Source organism: Pagrus pagrus (assembly GCF_965226575.1).
Source record: "Pagrus pagrus genome assembly, chromosome: 1".
In the NCBI taxonomy this organism is placed as follows: Eukaryota; Metazoa; Chordata; class Actinopteri; order Spariformes; family Sparidae; genus Pagrus; species Pagrus pagrus.
In genome coordinates, this window is record NC_140185.1 from 36,382,193 (window position 1) to 36,406,669 (window position 24,477).

General features: G+C 40.0%; 3 protein-coding genes across 5 annotated transcripts; 1 reads left to right on the forward strand and 2 right to left on the reverse strand.

Annotated features, from left to right (window-relative positions):
* Window positions 1-7,163, reverse strand: lctla (lactase-like a; the record flags this gene model as incomplete). Its single annotated transcript, XM_084383664.1, is given in 15 exon segments — window positions 1-116; window positions 1,321-1,384; window positions 1,473-1,672; window positions 1,771-1,897; window positions 2,586-2,860; window positions 2,958-3,119; window positions 3,213-3,267; window positions 4,502-4,597; window positions 4,682-4,810; window positions 4,898-5,007; window positions 5,278-5,365; window positions 6,073-6,233; window positions 6,316-6,465; window positions 7,020-7,133; window positions 7,136-7,163. Coding segments are annotated over 15 exon segments (1,875 nt in total).
* Window positions 7,164-10,194: 3,031 nt separating this feature from the next.
* Window positions 10,195-14,451, forward strand: crybgx (crystallin beta gamma X). Its single transcript, XM_084383533.1, has 6 exons — window positions 10,195-10,499; window positions 10,968-11,016; window positions 12,057-12,178; window positions 13,013-13,148; window positions 13,378-13,517; window positions 14,253-14,451. Exons 1-6 carry the CDS (start codon window positions 10,456-10,458, stop codon window positions 14,383-14,385), a joined length of 624 nt encoding a protein of 207 aa, XP_084239659.1. The 5' UTR covers window positions 10,195-10,455; the 3' UTR covers window positions 14,386-14,451.
* Window positions 14,452-20,875: 6,424 nt separating this feature from the next.
* Window positions 20,876-23,569, reverse strand: LOC311262270 (G2/mitotic-specific cyclin-B2-like). Of its 3 annotated transcripts, none has more exons than XM_084361543.1 (8): window positions 23,438-23,569; window positions 23,134-23,247; window positions 22,518-22,805; window positions 22,281-22,439; window positions 21,965-22,201; window positions 21,362-21,502; window positions 21,169-21,279; window positions 20,876-21,092 (listed from the first exon to the last, which is right to left on the reverse strand). In XM_084361543.1, exons 1-8 carry the CDS (start codon window positions 23,462-23,464, stop codon window positions 20,982-20,984), a joined length of 1,188 nt encoding a protein of 395 aa, XP_084217669.1. In that variant the 5' UTR covers window positions 23,465-23,569; the 3' UTR covers window positions 20,876-20,981. The 3 variants fall into 3 exon arrangements, with proteins under 3 accessions (XP_084217669.1, XP_084217670.1, XP_084217668.1); XM_084361544.1 differs by having other exon boundaries at window positions 23,134-23,244; window positions 23,438-23,567; XM_084361542.1 differs by having other exon boundaries at window positions 23,387-23,479.
* Between the last annotated feature and the right edge of the window lie 908 nt (window positions 23,570-24,477).

Sequence of the window (24,477 nt, forward strand, 5' to 3'; positions counted from 1 at the left end):
TCAGAGGCGTCCACGCAGCAGGAACATGAGGAAGACTGCACTGAGGAGGATGCAGAGTGTGCACACGGTGGGAACCACGATCTCTGTCACCATCTCCATGTGGCCTATCAACGGATCTGAAACACATGAGAGGAAGTGTGAGTCTCCGTGTGGAAATCAGGGATCAATAGATGTGTTTTATTCAGGGCCGATACCGATTATTGATAATCAAGTAGCCCAATAACTGATATTTGCACGAAAAGTGTCTAGATTTAGAGCTACCAGTGATGAAATGTAACAAAGTACATTCACTCAAGTCTGTAACAGTCTGTCAGACGTAACGTGGACGCTGACTACAAACAAACTCATGACCTCATAACACTGTTATGTGTTGGAAGCTTGAATGTTGGAGTCAACATGTATGTAACACTGTGACCCGAAACAAGTGACAGAGACACCGTTCACCCTGAACCATCGACATGATCCAGAAGACGGTGATTTAATGTGAAAAAGTTACATAATGTTGATTTAAATCACTGGAAACGGCTTCTGTGGACCTTGAAAACACACATAAAAGCATTGAATCTTATAGATTTATTTTATTTCTTCGTGCGTTTTATTATTCCTTCATTTATTTGCTGTTATTTACTCTTTAAAATCAGAGAGATGTTGTTACCCTTCCAGGAAAAGTTCTTTTGTAAATGGCACACGTCACAAGAAAAGTTAAGGAGCTTTAAGAAATGGATTTACATGTTTGGATCGTATGAAGCCAAACCAGCTTTGGGAAATATGGAAACTGAAGGAGGAAGACCGTGAGATGTGTGAAAGGAATTTTCTGCTATTTCCAAGTTCAAGAATTGGAAATAAAACTTAATATTAAAGATGTTAGTTGTAATTTCTAAAAATAAATTCATATCTTTAAATAGAAATATTTCTCTTTTTCTAGAAAGTGGCATTTTAATGTTTATGTTGATCGAGACGGAGCTAATTTAATTTATTCTCGTGCACTTTTGAAGATCGTCAGATGTTTTTAATGTAAAATCTTAACCTGCAGAGTCACTGTGAAATGTAATAGAGTTATAGAGCAAACACCCTGTTTGCAGATTCACGTCACTCAGAAATGGATCAACTTTTTTGTACCTAAACTTCATCATGCACTGGCCAAGCCTTTGGCATCCCTGCATGTTCCTGATTTCCCTGGGATTTTCTTCTAGCTGGAGGGGCAAAACAAAGAAAATCCCTGTTAGATAGCAGAATAACAAGCTGGAGACAGACTTTTCCTTTGTTTGGCCCCACCTAGCTTATCACAACCTACACGTTATAACACTTTGTAACACTGACCTGCAGCCAGGAGCTGGTTACTGGAGGAGCAAGTCTCCACAGCTTTCCTCTTCCAACTTTCCACCTGTAACGATCAGACACAATGTCAACATTTCAACAACACATTCAGCTCCAGAGAGGATTTTAAGGTGGAGCGTGTTGTTAGAGGTCACCTCTCTCTGGTTGGGGAAGCCGTTAGAGCTGATGATGCGTTTATAGAACTGGACAGAGGCCTTCGGGTAGCGTGGCTTATTTTTGTTCCTGAAGTCCACGTAGTAGAGCCCGAACCTCTCGGAGTATCCTTCATCCCACTCAAAGTTGTCGAGGAGAGACCAGGCCGTGTAGCCCTTCACGTTCACTCCGTCCTTAAGAGCTGTGAGTTGAACCAGAACAAAGAAAATCCATGTTTGATTTATCTCTCACAGCTTTGTTAGTCTAACACACAGGCAGTAAAATCTGCTCTTGTTTCACCTTTGAGCATTTCATTAATGTAGTCTTTGAAGTACTTCATCCTCCAGTCGTCACAGAGGTCGGTGCACAGCATTTTCTCCGACACGCCGTTTTCTGTCACGTATATCATCGGGTTTCCGTACTGAGTCTGTAACAGAGATGTGAAGTTACATTCAGGTGTGATGGCCTACATACTGATACTGTGTGATCGTATCATTAGTAACTCATATTTTCTTGTACAAGATGCTTTTTGGTGGTTTTATTTTTGTTTCTGTTGAGTTTGAAAAGTGTTTAACGAAGATAAAATGATTGTAAATGGAGTCTGGTGCTCCATTTACAGCTCAGTCGCTCAGACGTTTCTAGTGCGCGTTAGAGTACGGATACCCGACCCAAACGTGTCTGGACCCAGTGGGACCCGTAACCGTACAATTAAAATAAATGTAAACATTTTTTTACTTTATGCGTAGAACAACGCCTTTTCACCGTCAACAGACTGTCAAGCTGTAACCATGGTAACAACGGCATAACAGGGTAACACCTTACATTAACTGCGCCGGACTCGAGTCGGGTTTCAAACATTAAAAAGAAGAGACTGTCGAGTTCGGGTCAGGCTCGGTAACTAGTCTTTCTGACTCCGGCGGGCCTGACTCTTGTTCACTTGCTCTGTGGGCCCCACAAGGCCGAAGCAATATGGACGATCCAGATAACTTTATACCCGGGAGGTCAAGCTTTCTTGGCTTAATGTACCACTGAGCAGCTTTCAAAGAGATTAACGGGGGACCACCCTCAACAGATCCGATACAGCTGGATATCTGGGTTTTATTTGTGTTGCGTACCTTCACAAAGTTCAGCAGGCGTCTGAAGCCCCAGGGAACAGAGTAGAGCCACTCGGAGCCAGGATCAGGCCACTGTGGGTCAACCAGCTCAGCCAGGTCACGATCTGAGAAGTAGCTGTCCCCGAGGCCTGACGGGTAATTCTTCATGGTGACGTAGCGAGTGGTGAAATGTCCGAGGCCCAAAAAGTCACAGGTTCCCTTGATGTAACTCTTCTCCTGAGGCGAGAAGACGGGCAGCCGTGAAGCTCCCAGGCCCTGCTGGCCACTCTTCCTGCCTGGAGGGGAGAGTTCAGGTTCAGCTCGGTCCAACAAGACATTTTTCTGATGTCACATTTGTCTCAGATATCGTATAAATGGTCTGAGTTGACATACCGATATAATCTTTCATAACCTGGGGGTAGTCTCCATTAAAGATGGGAGTCGCAAACCATCCCATGTAGAACTGGATGTATCTCTCTGCTGCTTCGATGTCCCTCTGGTTGGTGATGTCCACGGGTTCCCCCCAGTCAGCCGTTAGCGAGATCCCAACCAGACCTGGACACACACAAAGACTTAACTGTCCAGCGTGACTTCAATCACAAAAATACCATAATTAAACCAAACTGTGCCCTCAGGGTTTCTTTTTACCTTTCTGTTTGCTTCTCCACTGCATGTCGTACGTGTGCCAGACTTTGGCATGAGCCTGTTTAAAGACAGAAAGGCAGCGTCACCTTGATATCTGTCTTTTTTAGTTGACATTATCAGAAGGACATTATCAAAGACACAGGAGTCCCAGTCTGGGTTTGACCAGCCCCTGATGACCGCTCACCCCCCAACGTATGCCTTTCTTGCCAAATATTTAATGAAAGAATCAAATTTGCTGCCCAGTTCATGTTTATTCTGGTGAAGGATTTGTAGGTTTTGTAGCTGAGTACCTGGAAATGGTCAGGGTCGAAAGTAGAGCTGGACTGATAATTGATTTTTGGGGCGATATACACACATTTTTTGCAAATATATCTAATGAAGGCAGGATATTTTACAGGTTAACATAAAAATGTCTGTACTAACCTGCAGCCAGCTTATTTACACCCGATGAAATCTACACTGTAGCTGCTATGCTAGAAGTGTCTGAAGTTGGTGCACCAGCTAGAACGAGAGTTGAGGGTGTAAGTAACCGCTTTTCAAATCAATGTGGGAAAGAAGAAACATAAAATGGCTCCATACAGCTCGTCCATGATCTCCAGAAGCCCTGAGATCCCAAATTATTTTGAAAAGATGTTATTTACACCCTCAACACGCTGTCGAGCTTGTGCAAACACTTTTAGCTTCGTAGCTACAGTCAAAATTTTGGTTTTTAAAAAAAGGGTGTAAATAATGTGTTTCTAAATCAGTTATTAGATCACAAAGCTTCCAGAGATTTGGAGCCATTTTATTTTTTTCTCCAGCTTCTTTAGGTGTTTAGCAGAATGCTGCAACGCTGTTCTGCTGTGAAGCTCCAGAAATGTTTTGTGGACAACGAAAGACTTTCCATCAGCATGGGGGGTGAATCCTATAGATCAATTCTGTGCCTGATTAACAAACAAATATCTTTTCCTAACCTTAACCAAAGTGCTTTCGTTGCCTAAACCTCCTGGATGCAAACCCTGGATTCTGGTGTGAGAGTCTGGCAAATTGTACACCCGTCATCCACCCCGACCTGTGACTGATAGTTTGCAGATCCGTTATAGAAAAGTGGCACAGGTACTAAAGACAGTCGTGCTGATAGTCACAATAACAATTTAAGATTCATGTCCAATTACACAAATGCTTTAGATTATATTTTGTGACAATCTCACAAACTGCCTTGACACCATGTTTGTTGCTGGGTTTGTAATCCAGCCTCGGCACAGCCATGACAACACCAAACCGGACACAAACCACCACCTCTTGAGTCTCACCTTGATGATGTGGTGAGCGGCTTTGTAAGCTCCTGTTCCCTTCATCTTCAGTCCGGGTGCATGTTCCCCTGTTTCATATCCCTCCACAGCAATGGACTGAAACACAAGACAACATACACGTCAGTCATTACGTCTGTCGACAGGACAGTGAACGCACCGTTCCTCTCCACCCTGACGTACCCACGGGTTGTTGAAAGTGATCCAGTACTTCACTCTGTTTCCAAATCGTTCGAAGCACAAGTTGGCAAAGTCGTTGAAGTGGTTCACCATGCTGCCGTTCTGCCAGCCGCCGTACTTCTCCTGCAGGAACTGCAGAGTGAAACTGTGTCATCAACCGCTCTGTAGCTTCCAGTCAGCAAATTAAAAGCCTGAGAGTGTGTTGAGTTTATGTCTCACCTGCGGTAAATCCCAGTGATACAACGTAACGATGGGTGTGATCTTGTTCTCCAGCAGCATGTTGATCAGGTCGTCATAATATTTGATTCCTTTCTCGTTGATGTGTTCATCTAAAAAGAGTTAAAGGTGAATGACTACAAAACCCAAAAGTATTTAATGTGCAACGATGTAGAACCGACAAAAAGCAGCAAATAAAGATTAATGTGATTTTCTGACGACTTGACTCAATTTCAGCACTGATTTCAATAACTAGTGAAAGAAATAAGTAATTAAGAAAAAAACAGTATGGTAAGAAAATTAATTTTTCTTCCACAGATTAAAACTGAAAAACACAAATAAATAATAAAAATGGATTTTTAAGAAGTCAGTCATGTGGTTACTTTTCAGTCCGCTTGGTAAAATCCTCGGCCAGGAGATGGAGAAACGATAGTGATTCAACTTCATGTCCTTCATCAAGGAAATGTCGTCCTGAAAAACAAAAAGCAGAAAACGTTTCGAAAATTCGCTGATGGTCTCGTTTGCTGTTGCAGGTCGTTAATAATCATCAGAGGAATCAAGAGACTGATTCATGAACACTTAAAAGTTCCTCGTAGTCACTTTAAGGAATAGTTTGACATTTTGAGAAATATGCCTGTTGGCTTTTTTCTTTTCAAGAGTTAGACAACAACTTGGCTACCACTCTGGATGCAGGAAGTGATTAGCTTAGCTTAGCACAAGGACTGGAAAATGGGAAACAGCTAAAGGTGAAAAATGTGCCCACCAGCAGCTTTGACAGCTCACTCATTAACACGCTTGATCACATTTGTTTTGGTTTGCTGAAGAGGTTCTGGCAGGTGTATTATTTCACTTTAACATAGTAAATATCAATCTCCTCATCGTCTAACAATTCCCTAAATGTTAACCTTTTAGATTCTAGTGAACATCTGAAAGTTTGCAGAGATACACCAAATACATCTAAAATGATGCACAAGACATCTTGAATGTTTCCATTTGGTGAAAGGTGTAGCCATTAAAAACATAGATGTGACTGTTTCACTCAGCTTCAGTGAAGCGCTGGAATGAGCTGAACAGAAAACACAAACAGTTTAAACTTAATTTTTGGGGTGTAACATTGATTTCAAGACTTTCTCAACCTCGTTCTTCCAGAGGGGTGCTGCATGTTCATTGGATGTTACCTTGAATTTGTAGTAGCCCTCACAGGAGGAGTCTCCCGTGTCATTAGAGAATATTTTCCCCTTTCTGTGGGCAAACGCGTCCCAGATGCTCATCCCTTTCCCATCGATGTTCCAAGCTCCCTCAGTCTGATAGGCAGAGCTGCCGGCTCCCCAGGAGAAGCCTGCAGAGGAAGACGAAACACGTGATAAATGTCATCTCGTGTTTACTCTGGTGACCGTTCTGTGTTTAATCATGTGTCATACCTGTTGGGAAGGTGCCGTAGTAGAAAGACGATTTTTCATTCTTGGTCCAGTCGAAGTCGTCACTGGCGGACACACACAGCACCAGTGCGAGCACATGGTACGGCCTCAGGATGCACCGCTGCAGCATCGTGGTCTTTGGCAAGGAGCTCACTGTCTTCAGTTACACCTGAAGGACAATAAACACCAAGTTTGATTTCACATCTATAATCTAAAAAAGGTCACAGCAGCTGCACAACTCCATTTCCTGTCAGTCTACCCCGAGAGGACCGATCGGAGAATATACAAAGATTCAGAAACTCACGCAGATGTGTCAGGTGTCCACAGGTTTTGAGTAAAACCATCCTAACTCAAACCCCAAACCTCGGGATCATTTGTTAAATATCCAGTGAAAAAACAGCCAGTCATGATCAGACCTCACAGATATAAAGGAAGAATCTAGTTTCATTTCAGCCAGCTGTAGGACACACTGACACAAAACGCTATCACAGACAGAAAGTAAGCCAGCTTGTCCAGCACCGTCAGGATGAGCGACATGTCAGGCTGCTGTTTATCTCCAGATAACCAAGATTAAAAAGTACAAGTGGGTAAAAAATGTAAAGTTGCCTGAGTGTCCTCCTTGCCAAAGCCTGTGCTGTTTCTCTCCCTACATCTGTCCCTTTGCTCAGTGTCCGTCTCAGCCACACAACCACATATAGATGTCTGACCTGCTGCATTTGTCTCCGCTGGAAACTGCTCCAAAATGCAAGAAACGTCCCCAAGCTTCTGGACCTGGTCCCTGCTGCCCACTGTCACCGGCAGGTTCACTGCCAATGTTACACAAACAAAACAGAGTGAAGCATCCAGGACATTTTCTGCTATTCATCAGCCCACACACAGCAACAACCAAGCCCACCCCCCTCCACACACACACGCTCAATACCTCCATTTGAAGTCAGTGAAGTGGAAATGGAAATTTGCTGCGGCAAACAGATCTTTTGGAAAAAGACGGCAGTTTGTCACTGTAAGCAAAGTTAATGTTAGTGAGCCTGATGCATCTGCAGCTCCATCTCCTATCACTAGTGCATGGATTTATACTGTATATAACACATACTGAACACTGTATACAACATACTATACACTGTATACAACAGATACTGAACACTGTATATAACACATACTGAACACTGTATACAACATACTATACACTGTATACAACACATACTGAACACTGTATATAACACATACTGAACACTGTATACAACATACTATACACTGTATATAACACATACTGTGCACTGTATATAACACATACTGAACACTGTATACAACATACTATACACTGTATACAACACATACTGAACACTGTATATAACACATACTGAACACTGTATACAACATACTATACACTGTATACAACACATACTGAACACTGTATATAACACATACTGAACACTGTTTATAACACATACTGAACACTGTATACAACATACTATACACTGTATACAACAGATACTATACACTGTATACAACACATACTGAACACTGTATACAACACATACTGTACACTGTATATGACATACTGAACACTGTATACAACACATACTGTACACTGTATATGACATACTGTACACTGGATACAACACATAATGAGCACTATATAACACATACTGAATGCTAAATATAACATATACTATACACTGTATATAACACAAACTGTACACTGTATATAACACACTGAAAACTATATAACATACTGAACACTGTATATAACACATACTGTACACTGTAAATAACACATACTATGCACTGTATATAACATACTGTACACTGTAAATAACACATACTATACACTGTATATAACATACTGTACACTGTATATAACATATACTGTACACTGTATATAACACATACTAAACACTGTATATAACACATACTGTACACTGTAAATAACACATACTATACACTGTATATAACATACTGTACACTGTATATAACATATACTGTACACTGTATATAACACATACTAAACACTGTATATAACACATACTGTACACTGTAAATAACACATACTATACACTGTATATAACATACTGTACACTGTAAATAACACATACTATACACTGTATATAACATACTGTACACTGTATATAACATATACTGTACACTGTATATAACACAACAGATATATTGTCACTGAAGGCGCACGTATGGCTGTTCACAGTGTTTTCAATGTTTTCTGATACCACAGCTCGCTTTGTCGATAACTAAACATAAACTGAGATCATCTCACCATTTTGTCAAAACATTTAAAACACTACCATCAAAATACTGTTTTATATGTTCTGGTGTTATGAGGTCAGGCTACATTCAAATTGTATGAAACTGAGCAGAAGGTGTTTGAGTTTTCTCCTTTTTACTGTAATGATGAAATAAGTGCACAAACAGAAAATCCAGTATCATATGTTACTGTAAAACACTAAGATATTCAGCTGACTGCAAAAAAGTTTTTCATAAGGCCACAAAAAATATTATGCAGTGAAACAGATCTACATGTTCAGTAAATCGAGATCCTGATCAGGTTGGACCACTACGTAATAATCTGAGGCCTCTTTCATGCACTAACAGGTGATTGAATTGTTTCACTGAGTTTGAACAGGTGAGATGTGAGTGAAACTAACTGGTAATTAGGTTGTGGCATTTTGATTGTTTTTTTATTTTTGATACCTGAGCTTTGCGTTTTGAGAACTGTGTGCATAGTTCCAGTTTTTGTGTGAATGCAATGATGAAACCTAAATATAATATAATTTACACTACCCAAAATTAGTTAAGGATATTGGGATATGGGTGCATATATGTGTGTGTATGGATATTCAATGAAAGTGTTATTAAATGTGGACCAAAAATATTCACAAAACACAAAATAAAATTCAGATATGTCACAGAATAAACAATCAAGTTAAACACTAAAATATCCCTAACTAACTTTGAGAAGTGTAATGTAATATAACATAATGTAATATAGGGCTGAGTATATCAATATTATATCCTTATAATGAAATTAGACTTTATATGGACTTGGATTTCAGATTTCATTATATGTTGATATGACGTAAGTGTTGTCTTTCCCTGGTTTTAATGTCTTTTCCTTAACTTACCAAACTGTTCTACTTGTTCTAATATTTTACATGTTTACCCACGTAGTTATTATATCCACATTACTGATGATTATTGATCAAAAATCTTATTGTGTTCATATTTTGTCAAAGTACCATTAGTCATCCATCAATAGTCATATTAATTCTAACCCTACAATAATGTCACAAAATTAAAGTGGAGATATTTGGTCAAACATATTGTTATTTTTGATTTTGTCGCGCAGTTCTTTAGAGGAGATTTCAAAGATATCGAGATTGCGTATTGCGATATATCCTAACATTATTTTGAGGCCATACTGGACAGCTCTAAACACAAGTAATTTATCAAACAACAGCAACAAAACATTATTAATCATTTTATTGAAAAAATACAGACTGCCCAGAATTATTTGTGCAAATTTTCATTTGCATTCTTTGTTTTGCTTCTGTTACTTGTTTAATGACACTTGTGTACTCGATGACGGTGAGAGGCTGCACTCACAGCCCCTGACTGTCGCTGCAGCCCCTCTCGGGGTCGTGACCTCTGCAGTGAATACAGTGAGCTGGAGCTGCACAAAGCATGAATACGACCATTATCATAAGGTGTATTGTTTACAGAGCATTGTTGTAAAATGCTGAATTGTTTAAAGCCAAAACTGTTGGCACTGCACTCTCACATTTACATGTTAGTGTGCACTTTGTGTATGTGTGTGTATGTGAGTGTGTGTGTGTACAGACACTCTGTTCTCTGCTCTGTTGTGTTTGTATATGTGCAGCACACATCTATTTCAATCGTGTGTTTGTATGATCTTTTTTGTGCTCTGCATGCGGTTGCAGTGTGTGCAGCTGATGATGTGTGCGTGTGGACAGAGAAGACAACATGAGGCCAGTTGTTGTGTGTTTAGCATATCAATGGCGTCCAGGGCCCCGATGACTGCTGCAGAACCACTCTGAGCTTTCTAGTACCTGTCGGCTCACCTCCACTCGCCGTATTTAAGGGGCTTTCTTGTTGCCTCGCAGAGCTGACATGAACATCTTTACTAAGGTCCCAGGATTAGCCCAACAAACCAGGTATGTTGAGAGTGGCGTGCACCAGCCGGGGGGCCCGCAGAGTCAGACCCCCCGCTCAGAGGTGTGGAGGTGGGTGGGCCCGTCCACATGCTCTGCTCTGCGTGACGCCTCCAACACCAGTTTCCCAAAATCACCTGAGGAGTGATAGGAGACATGCACACATATTGAACATTTTAGCTGCAGGTTGATGGTTTTAACTGTAAAGACTGAAGCATGACAATACTTCTAAATCAGAATGAGTCATAATCCGGAGGAGAAATGAAAACTATAATGTTTGTTGACCAGAATAATACGAACCCAATGATGATGACGATGATGATGATGATGATGATGATGATGATTCAATTTTACTTCAACACATCATCATTTGCTTCTCAAGTTTCTCTGTGATTGTTCTATCGTCTGTTTTAAACATTAACTTGTATGTTAAGAATATGATTATTCATTAAAATGCTTCTATATCTACAGCAAGCTGGGGTCTGTGCTCCAACGTGCCTTCTACGGGTCCAGTGGGAGGGTGAGTCAAATCATTACGTGGAGTTATTTTGTTAAAGCAGCGTGTTTATGTGAACAGATGAGGTCCCTGATTGAAAATGTACTATGGTACTGAAATGTGGTCCAAAACAGCCAAAATACTAATATTTATATCTTGAATTTGTGGGGTTGTAATACTATTTTTTAAATACAAAAGATGATAGGATCATCTTAAAGTTTTATGTGAACAAATCATCTTTTAAAAATAACAGCTAGCTAGCGTTTGCAGTGGTACCGTTGTTGTCTAGATTGTTAAAATCAGTTAAATATTCAGTCGTGACTGTGGAGATAAATTCTCGGTGACAGTTCCTCAACGTTAGCTCTAAACAACTCCCCTCGTGAGATTTCCTTCCTTTTCCTCCGTCTCTCTGTGGACTCGGAGCTTCAGAAGCTTTTGTCAGAGTGCAGAAGGAAATCCTTTAAAGGGTCAATTCACTCAAATAATAATACATTTATTTTCCCACTTATTCCTAATTGTTCTCTAGTCATGCAGATAATCTCACAATTTTTTGTTACGAGATGTCCGTCTCTGAGATTGGATCATAATTCGATGTGGCAAATACAAAAACTCTATGATTTACACACTTAAAAATATCAAGCATCAAACGTTGACTTAATTACAGCCAATGTTTCAGGCATAGTGATGTTTTGAGGGCATATACTTTATATACCTTTGGGAGTTTGTCTGTTTTTTACCTTCCAAATTGTCCTTTTCAGAGCGTTAGTCATCAATATTCAGGTCATTTTTGTCTTTTTTTGATAAATGAGTATTTCATCTCCCACTCACAGGTGACATAACTATCCACAGCAGTGTTTACTTAATCAAGTAGACTACTGAGAAAGAAAGAGGATGCACCCCTCTGCAACTTGACTTAACAGACTTAACATGCTTAAAAGTGTAAAACTTATATTTGCGTTGCAGATGAATGTAATATGTATAAAAATGCTCATTAATAAGAAAACGAAGGTCTATCACAGCAGGCTCTGTACATTTACTGTTTTCCCTGTCGTCTCTGCCCTCAGGTGACCCTTTTCGAGCAGAGGAACTTTGCCGGCAGACGGCTGGACCTGAGTTCTGACTGCTCCAGGCTCAGTGAAAAGAACTTCCCAGAGAGATGTAACTCTGTGCAGGTGGAGAGCGGAGCGTAAGTACACACCACCGACTGCAACAAACAGCATCTGTAGCCTTCACATGAACTTTCACATTTTTTAAAAAGGAAATCTAAATGTGTAAAAGCTGATGTGATGAATTATATTTGATGCCTAAAACCCAGTGGATAAAATGGGAATATAAAGAGGTATTAGCAGAATTGAATATAAACAAATGTCCATGAAGTTTGGTGGTGAGATTAGCCTTGGGCCAAGAAAGTGATCCAACACTGAGATTATTCTCACAGTGAGACATTTATTCAAAGTCAGACACGAATCCACACGGCGTATCCAGTCAGGTAAACTCTGTCCGGACATCGACATTAAAAGTGCATGAAAAGTTCAACATTCAAAGTTGTTTTATTGCCTCCTGAAAGAGAGAACTGGTTCGGACTGAACACAGATGTTTTAAAATGACACTTAAAGTCACTGAAATGCAGCTGAAACAAGAGTTATGTGTGTTTTGGACATTTAAAAATGTGTTTTCAAACTTAAATGTGATGTATGTGTATTTTTCTATATATTAACATGTAGTGAGGATCTTATTTAAAATAAATATAGTCACTGAAATAATGTTGAAACAACAGTCGGATGTCATGTTTTAAAAAAACAGGCACTTCTAATATGGCTCGTCAAACCAGTCCTGGGTGTGGGGTTGTATTTGTGACACTTGTGTTTTGAATCGCTCACAATTTCCTCTGTCCACCAAACTTCATGGAAATAAGTGAACTGGAAATCCTCCTCTAGTTCTGCAGGGACTGTAAATAAATCACTCAAACTTGTTTTTGCTTTGACTCTTTTCTCTCCTCTCCCTCTAAACTTTTCTAAAGATGGATCGGTTACGAGCATGACAACTTCCGGGGCCGTCAGTACCTGTGGGACATGTCCGAGCGGGGAGAGTACAACTGCTACGACAAGTGGTGTGCTCAGGTGGACCATGTCTCCTCCGTCCGTGCTGTCAAACAGGTGAGGCGTGAAGTTGCAGTTCAGACAGACAGACAGACAGACAGACAGACGGTCGTTAGTCATTGAAGCTGCAACACTCAAAGCAAAAGCCCACTGAGACAATGTCATTGTGATTTTGGGCTTTATGTTGGTTTAAAAGGTTTTTAAAGCTCTACTGTACCTGATGCAACGTATTCAGAAACACATTCACAACATTCACTCACTGAAAGTTTGTTTCTGTTGTTTCCAGGACAACAACCCAGCCAAAGCTCAGCTGTTTGAGCGGGCCGGCTTCTCTGGTAAGAAGATGGAGATCCAGGACGACATCCCAAACCTGATGAGCCGTTACAGCCTCAACAGAGCCGCCTCCATCCGCGTGCTCGGAGGAGCGTAAGTGCATCATCAGACCCACCTGGTCTCTTTCACTCCCAATCAAAACAGCACAGTATTAAACCTTAAGTCTCAAATCTTCTGATAACAGCTGCATGTTGAGAAAACAGTCTCACCACAATGTCCATGATGTAGCTGCTCTGGAGTTTTTCATGATTATCACATGATCTTCCTCAGAAGATGGAGTTAGCTCATCGCCTCTGAACTGTAGATTTCCAAATGTATTTTATTTTTTCAGCACTTTAAGTGTAAAGCAAACTACTTCTGCTGATGAGGATTGGGATATTATGACCAAAAGCCAGGAACCAGAGTTTTGGCATTTTTGCTTGAAAAATGATTGAAACAATTCGTCAATTATCAAAATAATTAGATTTCCCTTAAATCACCTAATCAATTAACCAACGAATCGTCACAGCTCTGCTTTAATGTTTAAATTCAGTCTTGAGTCAAGTCTCACAGGAGTCCTGATCCATCTGAAGTCCCCCATTTTGTCACTTAAAGGAAAAGTTCAGCCAAAAATCAACATTCAGTCATCACCTCCTCCTCCATGCTGATGGAAAGTCAGGTGAAGTTTCATAGTCCACAAAACATTTCTGGAGCTTCAGAGGAAAACAGCTCTGCAGCGTTCTGCTAAACAACTGAAGCAGCTGGAGACTTGATTCAATATAAAAAAACATAAAATGGCTCCTTACAGTCAACAGAACACTGATCCGTCCCTCCTCCCTGTGTCTGTAGGTGGGTGGTGTATCAGGAGCCGAACTACAGAGGACCTCATTACGTCCTGGAGAAGCGGGACTACAACAACTTCTCTGACTGGGGCAGCCAGAACAACACTGTGGGCTCCATGCGCAGAGTCCGCTTCAACTAAACACCAACACCACCTCTGATCCGAGTCCTGCCAGCAGGACACCCCCATCGTCGCACACATGAAACCTGTCAGCTTTACACAGACATCACCTATTTTAGTAATAAACTGTAAAAAGACAACTGTTTGTGGTCTTGTGATTTGATTACTTTCCATGATGGACGGTGTTTGACTCTTTTGGTCTGGGAAAGGTTTAATACTGTGGAACTGCTTGTATCACCTCCAAAGGTCCATAACAGCTTTTTTACAACAGTACTTCCATTTTGCGCTACTATATACTTCCACTCCACTACATTTTCGAAGTAAACATTGGACTTTTAACTCCATCACATTTATATAAAAGTGCAATATGTACGAATTTTAGTTTAACATCTAAAAAAATAACTAAAGTCATCAACAGATTTTGAAGAAATAACTGTTGACATTATGTCAAAGATGTCTTTAAGTTGTGCTGCAGAGATATCTACTGAAGTTAGCATGCTAACCAGCTAGCCCCAGCACCAACTCTCTGGCTAGCTGCACAGCTAACTTAGCTAACAAGCTAACTGTAGCTACAGTCATAAACAGAAGACAGCATAACATTCTGATAATTGGAAAAATACTTAACATTGAATCATAGCTCACAGAACTGAACCAGAACCAGCTCTCCTTTCACAGAACTGCAGGAGTCAATATGAGCAGATTTACTGTGATGTTTTTTACGAGCTTTTCTGAGTCCAGTCGGCTCCATGTTGGTGTTGATGAGTTGTTCACTGAGGCTTTAACACAAAACTACATGAGATTTGACTTTAATTACAACAAACTGACACTTTATTGACCTGAAACATTATCTTTTAAACTGACAAACATCATGTGTGTGATTCATGACACAACTCAAACAGGATCAATAAATTATTTGTCTCTTCATTCACTAACACACAGAGTTATTCTGATTTAAGGTCAGGGCGTGACTTCAGCTCTCTATAAAAGATGTCTGTAAAACACTTTTAAGTGCAAAGAAGCTCAATAATGACTCTTTCTATTATGATTCTTTGATCCATGGAGGTTTTATGATTGTTAAACTCTCCTTGAGCCGAAAAAAGTGATTTAAAAGTCTGTGATATCGTCTCAGTGTGAAGTCAGTGAGCTGAAGTAACTGCAGAGCTGGAAACAGAAAGTCTCACTGAACTGAACAGGTGTTATCTGTGTGTTCAGTATCTGGTTTTATTATAAATCTTAATCTTAATTTCTATATGTTATCAAATGTTGTTCACTAAATGTACTTTTCCACTGCTGAAGTTACACTGGTCACTTCCCTTTTAAAAGATATACATTTGTATTTAGTGTAGGAGCTAAATATCAAACAGCCGTAGTGAGGACGACTGACAGTTTGGCTCTTGACTCCAAAATAAAGTGAGCACAACACTTAATCAAAAATGAAGCTTTTATTCTGAAAGGGGCAGTATAATAAACATACATTTAAAATATTTTCATGTAATCACATAAAAAATATTACATCAGGACACAACTGCACATGTTGAAGAGTAAAATATCTTAATATGAAGTCAGTCATTTTCTAATGTGAGAAGACACTCGGATGTGTTTGATATCTCAGAAGGCATTTTAATATTATAACTGAAGTCATTTCACATTATAAAGTCCAAGGCAGCAGTTTTTATGCTAGTTACTCTTCATAATGTATGTATGTATAATCATCTGTTTAATTTTCTGTATGAACATCTTTGATTATCAGCTAAAGGGCTTCATCACAGTGAAGTTCAGCCACATGAAGAACTAAGTCTTCATGACGGACAAAGGAGCAGCATCTTCACACTTTCCTGGACTTGTTTCCACACGGTGAGGTGTTGAAGGGGGCAGATGGAGACGTCTTGTTGGTGGTTGACTTCTTAAAGACTATCAGCAGCTTCATCCCCCACAGCCAGCTGGCATCGAGACAAATCTTCATCTCACACACAGTTGTGACTCTGTAAGAAACATAACACACATCGTTAGAGGATCTCGTCACAACTGTTTCTCTTCTTTCTTCTCCATGAATCATCTGACGACCCTCAGATGTGACAGATGTGATTGTACTGCAGAGTGAAAACTTTAACTTGTAAAAAATGGTCAGCAGCAGGGAAATATTGTAAAATAACATACAAATCTTGTATATTTAAAATACAGCTTTGACCTTTAAGTTTAAATTAAATCCTGTTTAGTTTTTGGTTTTAAGGATATTTGCACATTTAGAAACTATGAAATCAGCTAAAATATGGTCGAACAGTGCTATACTGTAAAGCTATAATACTATAATCTTATTATATAATTTAATGTGAATGTAAATATTTAATATGAAACAATGATTATGATTCTTAAAACATTTAATTGCATTTCTGAAATATAGACACAACGCTTTATATCTGGTCATCAGGTGTCGTTACAACATAGATAGCTGCTCACCAATATGTAAAAAAAAACAGCAAGAAGTTGATAAAAACACTTTTATTCTACATTTCCGATTAAAACTTCCAGGATTAAACTAAATATTTGTGAATTAACAAACAAATGTAACTACAGAACCAGTACTTCTTTTACTGTTTATCACTAATTTGATCTAATTTAATAAATGTAATTACAGTTTTAAACCTGAAAGTAACAGAATTACACAAGACATGTAGATTCAACGTCTACTTTTGTAGTTTTTTAAGGATATTTTGTTTTGTTTCCAAAATTCAGAGAAAAACTGTTAACAGGAAAAAATATGTAAAGTTACAGATTCTTTATTAAAGTGTACTTTTGACACTTTAAGTGGATTTTGCTGCCAATTCTTTTGTACTTAAGGTTTTGAGGACAGTATTTTTATTTGAATGCACTTTTACTTTTACTTAAATAAAAGATGTGAATACTTCAGTATTAGTTTAATTAACAGGTAACTGACTGTATGTGGAATTATTCTAGTAACAGTTACTAAGTTGTTTCATTTCTAACGCTTTAAACGTAGTGGTGAAAATATCACTATATATATGAATATATCAGAAACAGTAAATGATTAATTGAAGTAAAAGTACTTTTTACAGTTTCAGTCTGTGGACCTGCAGGACTGCATGTACAATAACTGAACAGCTCCCCCTTGTGGAGTCTTCAAACTACTAGAGATTAATTTATTACTGAGTTATTACTCAATTAAAATATAATATATTATATTCTAGTATATATATTATGATATTATTAATATTTATATCTTTTTGTCTGATATTTAGAGATTCTGTTACTTTACTTGAGTATTTTCAGTAAATATTGTACTTTTTTACTTTATTCCTGAACTCTTTCCATCAGCATGGAGTGAGGAGATAATGACTGTTTCTTCCTCCTCTCATTAATCAATTAGTTCTTCAGTTTAAAATCAATAAACGATGCACCGTCTGTTTATACTCACATGACTGATTTGACTTGACACTTGCTGTGGCTCCTCAAGACATTCTGGATCTTTGCTCTGGGAACAGGCGAACGAGTGACGTTTGGACAGCAGTGTCCATCTAACCATGGTCCGACTGGAGCTGTGAACACACACACATGGACACACACATTTAATACTCAGTCTGCAGGTTGGATTGACAGACAGCTCACAGAGACTCAAAGCAGAGTGACTGACCTGCAGAGCTGTGATGCAGGAGGCAGATCCGAGCCCGCAGAGCGAAGGTCAGCAGAGTCTTCATGTTTCCTGACAGACAGACGAGCTTCTGGTTGAAGGAAGGTCTTTAATCTTCAGCTGATCTGTGTCCAGAGCTGATCTGAGTCCAGAGCTGATTTGTGCTGCTTTTATACAGGAAAGAACACAGAAAAACTGAGGTTTCAAAAGCTCACATTTGAAACCTCAGCTTTCAAATAGTGTAGTAGAAGTATCAAGCAGGAGCATTTGTGGTCACATGTGAGCACAAATGCAGGGAAAACCTCAAACGTGCTCACATTTGCAGGGAAAACCTCAAACGTGCTCAGTATGATTCAGAGTATCTCATTTGAGGTTTGCATCTGTGCCGTACAGGCTGCCTTCAGTTAGCTTGCATTCATTTCATCCAGTTTTTGTATTGTTCATGTTATTGTTACACGTCAAATCAACTATTTCCTGTGTGGGGAGCAGGGGCGGCTGGGTGCTTTTTGAAACATCCTGCAGCAAACATCTTTTCACTGTTTATACTGAGTCACAGCGCTTCAGAGATTTAGTTTAAAAAACTCCTATTCCTGCTGATCTTTTATTAAATAAACAACTGAACACTTTGTTCCTTTCATGTCAGAGATCTTTACAGTGTTGGAAAGGTAATCTTGTTGCCTTATTAATAATTTTTCTGGTATGATTTTTAACAGAATCTTAAGACTGACGTGATGTAATTATTCTCTTATTCGCTTAAAATAAATGGAGAGACAATCTCACACTTAATTCTCTGTTCTCAAAAATTAGATGAGAAGATCTTAAACTGTCTGTGCGCTATGATTAGCTTAGCATAAAGGCTGGAAGCGGATGGAAGCAGCTAGCCCGGCTGTCTGAAGTTCAGAACGCCACCTGCCAGCTCTAAAGTGAACTGATTAACATGTCGGGTCTCGTTTGTTTTTAATCTGAACACAAACAGAAAATGTAAAAACAAACTATTTATGGTTTTTAAAAGAGGAACACATGCGACAACGTCCAGGGATGAAAAATGAAGCCGACGTGGAAGTGCCAAAAAAAACTGCAGTTCCCTCGAATGACCACTTGAGGCTCCAAAAGTGGGTCAATCCCAGATTTGACGCCTGTTATCTCCTCGTCTCCGGCGGTGGAGGAAGTACTCAGATCCTTAATGTACTCGAGTAAAAGTAGCTGTACGACGCTGCAGAAATAAATCCCACGATCGCAATTTTACTTTAAAAGTACAAAAATGTTTGCAACAAAATGAACCACTATCAAAAGCAAAAGTACTGTAATTACTCAGACAGATCAATGTAGTGGAGTAAAAAGTATAAAGTTACACAAAATGGAAAATACTCTTAACTACAAGTACTTGAATACATGAGTTACACATGAATATACAGTTCTGGAATGTTAATAAGTAGCCTACATAGTTTTTTGCTCGAGTACTTTTAAGTAAATACAATTTTGATGCACTTTACTTGACATGAGTATTCCTGCTGTATTCCTACATTTTTTGGGCAAATATTTTACTTTTAGATACATTTAGTTACTTTTTGGATTACATGCTACATCAGAGCCAAAGCGACACTTTTGAATTAATTTATTTTATCAGAAATCAGATTAAAAAGAAACTAAAATACTGATTCCAATCATCAGAACAGCTGAATACATCCTGAAACAAGTGTTTTGTTCTGAGTCCTGACAGTGTGAAGGCAAAGTGAGTCAAACTGATGAACAGCTGTTCCCAAACTCAGTTCATTGAGTCTCGTTCCCAGACGTCAGTTTCAGTTACAAAAAATTGTCAGTGCACTTTTATAATTCATACATACGATAAACCACTAACATAACTCAAGCCTAAGAAACACAAGTTCTACATGAACTGAAGACATCTTAAAACTGCAAATTGAGTACATTTACTCAAGTATCAGTCATGTTGGTGGCTCCACCTCCACAACTTTAAGTCAGAGATTTTTGCCAGTTTAACTCACCTGTGTTGAGATACTCTGAATCCTTTTGTCACTTTTATATTCAACTTGTGCAGAATCTTATTTTTTGCAGCCATAATAATACAAGTTCCACATTTTATCTTTGAGGAATGGTGGTAAATGTAATATACATGGAAACAAGTATGTTTCCTGGTGGAAGAGAAGGTGGCGACACTATAAGCGGTGATGATTTAGCACGGCTGAGTGCTGGTGTGGGTGAACCGTTAGCTGGCTGGGACGGTGAGTCCAGGAAAAAGTTAATGAGACTAGCAGCAAGACGACATTAATGACCAGGTTCCCATGGTCGGGGCTTGTTTGATGGTAAAACAAAAGCTATCTGGACCACAAACTTTACACACACACAAGACAAAGAGATACTTACATTTGATAGTGTCTCATGTAGGATATTTAAACACCATCTTTACTTTTACAAGACTGCACTACATGCAAAAAGTTCTCAGGTTGAGATCAGTTAAATATAAAAACTTTGTGCAGCCAAATCCAGATAAAACAAAAACTCAGACGTATTTGAAGTGTTTTATTTAGCTTTATGGACAAAGTAGACAAGTCTGAGATCAACTCCATGTACACTATAATTGCAAATTATGCACAATGTAAACAAGATTCAACTAAAGCACAGAACACAGGCGGCAACAAATATTCAAGACAAACAAGAATAAGGCACTTGTGTCACCCATGAGGAGGCAACAACTTAAATAAAACCATGTAGTGAGAAAGTCTTCAAACTTTAGAGAATTTTCTTGCAACTTTGTTGCATCAACTTCTGATTGGAAGCTGTGCAAACGTCTCGACTGACGGTGCAACAAACGCGAACGATTAAAAGCAACAAACCACAAAGCTTGGATCAAAAATTATAAAAACATTTTATTAAAAACTAGTCAAGTTTCTCCATAGTGATCATCTAAAAATAAAGTGCAAGTGAAACGTCCTCTGATGAAAGGAAGTTGGTCTCAGGGATTGTTGAGCAGCGCAGCGGCCAAGTTCTTGACGATTGACGACTTCAGCTGAGGGATGAGGCTGATCTTCATCAGCTTGCTGCTCGAGTACTTTCTCTTCACAGCCTGCAGAGGAACAGTGTTTGAGTTCGTGTTAAACGCAAAAATCAGAAGTTCTGGTTCTTTTAGTCGATCAGCTCACCTGGAACTTCGTCTTCCCCTCGGTCACCGTCACAATGTTTTTGGCGATGTGCTGCATGATCGGCTTCAGGTGGGCCTCGTCGTAGGTCGAGTAGTGCTGCTGTGTGGTGGACTGAGACAAGACGGACCAGTTATAAACCACCAAGAGGCAAAATACAGACATGAAACCAGTCGCTTGAAGTCCAGCAACTCACCCACGGCAGCCCTTCGAGCAGCAGCTGGGAGAGACACAGGGCGGCAGCGGCGATCTCAGAGGGCCGATAGTGAACCATGTCGTAGTCGATGAGGGTCAACTCCATCAGGTACTTGGCCAGTGTGTGTCTCTCTACATCAGACTGAGACAGAAACAAACCACTGTCAGACATTTTCACACAACAAAAGGTTGGATATGCTTGTGAGCACGTGTTAGTCTGCAGGACTGGCAAATTAAGATACATTTTAGTAAATGAAATTAAATAATGGTCTCAGGAAAACAAAACTCCTGCTCTGTCGTCAGACAAAATCTGCTGAACCGACCTTTATTGCCGAGAATTTCATTCACATTTGTATTGTGAGAAAAGTAAAGATGAGCAACATTTTGTCAGCAGATTGTTGGACGCAACTAGGGAATGATTTTATACGATATTCATACCAATGCCATCATCGGTTCGATTCTTTATGGAGTCCTGATCAGTTTTAGCAACAGTCATAATCTAAGATGGATGAAATAATATTTTTTAGCATGCCTGTGTCCCCTAGTAAATCCAAGTCTCAACATTAAACTGATAACTTCCCTTCAAAATACTGCCACAACTTACACTGGCCACCTTGGACGCCCGTCTGAGGAAGTGTAGAGGAAGAGGACGTCCGAGCTCAAAGTTGAGGGTCTTCAGAACCACCTGCTCCATCTCCAGAATCTGAGACTTGGTAAACGCGTTGTCAGTGATGTAGGCGAAGTCTCCGACCTCTGGAGCGTACATCTCCTCGTATTTACAGGCCACCAGCATGGCGGTCACGCCAACAAGCTGCAGCTTCCTGCGAGAGACCGGCTGGACCTGCAGCACAGCGGGAAGGTTTTCACACAGCTCACAAAACACAAAGACAGAAAAATCAAACTGCTGAGACTGTTCTCACCTGGAGAAATCGATCCAGGACTGCAACTGTGAGGTACAGAGTCTCCTGCAGCAGCTGGAACCTGGAGTGAACCTGGACCAGCCAGTCGATCAGAAGAGCTCGCATGCGTTCAGTGATCTCATAACCCTGCATGTAGTTGGCTCGTACAGCCTGCTGCTCCTGTGGAGACCGACAGCCATGAGAACAAAGTACAACACGATGCAGAGCGAGTCTGAATGATGGAGGGGGGTAAGTTACCTCCAGGACGTGGAGATATTTATAGATATCTTTGACGTATTGTGAGCAGAGCTGCGGCTGGTCTGCGTCCTGCTCGTCGACGTCCTGCACGGTGAGCAGCGCCTCAGAGAAAGCCTGGCACAGCGCCTCCTCCTCCTTCATGGACACGTCAGCCGACTCCTCTGACACTGAGGGGAGAGGGTCTGCAGGAGCCGGGACCTGGACCACGGGATGCACCACCTGGACCGCGATGGGTTTAGTGTTTTGGGCACAAGATGGTTTGGATGATGCTTTGGCTCGTCCCGGCCTCTGAGGACACACGCCAGAAATGGACATTTAATGAGTCACTTTTGTTCAACTGTAAAAGTTTTCCACTATGAGGTCAGAGGAACGTGAACACTCCAACATTACACATGAAAACTGAACATAAGTGAACACATGAGCATTAATGAGCCTCTACAACAGTCTCCACTCTTCTGGAAAACCTCAACAAGATATTGACTTAATGCACAAAAGGTGTCCACATACTTTTGGCCACACATCACTGCACGTGTCAGTGTGTGTTGTGTTATTTTGCGGTTCTCAGCACTGACAACAAGTGAAACCTGACAACCTGTCCTGCTGCTCCTCAGCTCACCTTCGTGTTGACCGCTGCTGCAGTGAAGTTGGTGATCTCTCCCAGAGCGGCTCTCCTCGGACCTGCTGCGGTGGTTTTAACCATCTTCACCGGGTTCTCTGCGGCTGGAAGCTGCTGACAGACACGGACACACAACTCAAACCCTCAGAGAAGCTTGAGAAACGTTATCTGGTGTGAAGAGTCATAAAACCACAACACGCCGAGCGAGAAGCAGGCGGCGAGGTTAGCTAACGATGCCAGCTAGCGAAGCTACCTTTAGCAGGCAGCTAACGCAGCGACAGTGAAGTGACTTCAGTGGACTCACCACACCGAGAACTTCCACAGACGACATGTTGAACGTCGGAACCAACGAGTCCAAACTGCGACTTCGAGAAACGACACGGAGGTTTATTCAGCGAGCGGCTCAGTTTAGCGACAAGATCCGTGAACAGCGACGAGTTTCTGCAGGTAAACAACACGGAGACGAGCAGCGTTCAAATAGCGCTCCGTCAACTCTGATTGGATGCTGCGCTGGAGGGACGCTCCTGATTGGCTGACGGACGTGGGGTTAAAAGTTCAATTTACCGACTTTAAAAATTGAACAATAATAAAAATAAATAAAATAATAAAAATAAATAGAAACTCTACCATGATGATGATAATTATATATTTTTTATTATTGTTGTTTTAATTTTTATTATTATTATAAATTAAATACATTTTCAGGAGTATCCACAATGTTTTCTTTATTTTTTAAACTGTTTCATTCATAAACATTAATACGTTTCTAAATTCATGGACTCATCTTTTGCATGCTGACCTGTGATATGGTACACACAAAGCTTGCTTGTGCTTATTAGCCAATTAGATGATGTTAGAAAAAATCTGCTTGCCTTTTATTTAAATTTAGATCAACAAGTAAAATGTACAAGAAAATGTATGTTAGGGAGCAATCCTTGTAAATTATTTGAATAGCTTGTGATATTGCCATTACACAAAATTTCTTTTGTCGGTTATGATTGAAAAACACGCAAAGAAAGAAAAGAAACCACACAGCCAAAAGGTGTAACCCAGAAATTCAGACTAAAACCTCTCACATATAAATTGTGTCCCCTTGTAATTATGAGCATGAACCAAAATTCAAATCTAAAAGTTCTCAACACTTGATTTCGTCTTTAAATCCAGGATTTATAACCACAAAGTCACACACTGGACCTCCAAAAACTTCACAAAAGCGGCACAAAATGTACTTTATTACATCTTTCAGAAGAAACACACGTAAATCTATGTATCTCAACTGAAAACTACATGGAAAGAGGGTGATTTCAATCACTTTCAAGTTCTTTCAGAGCTCAAAATTGTCAT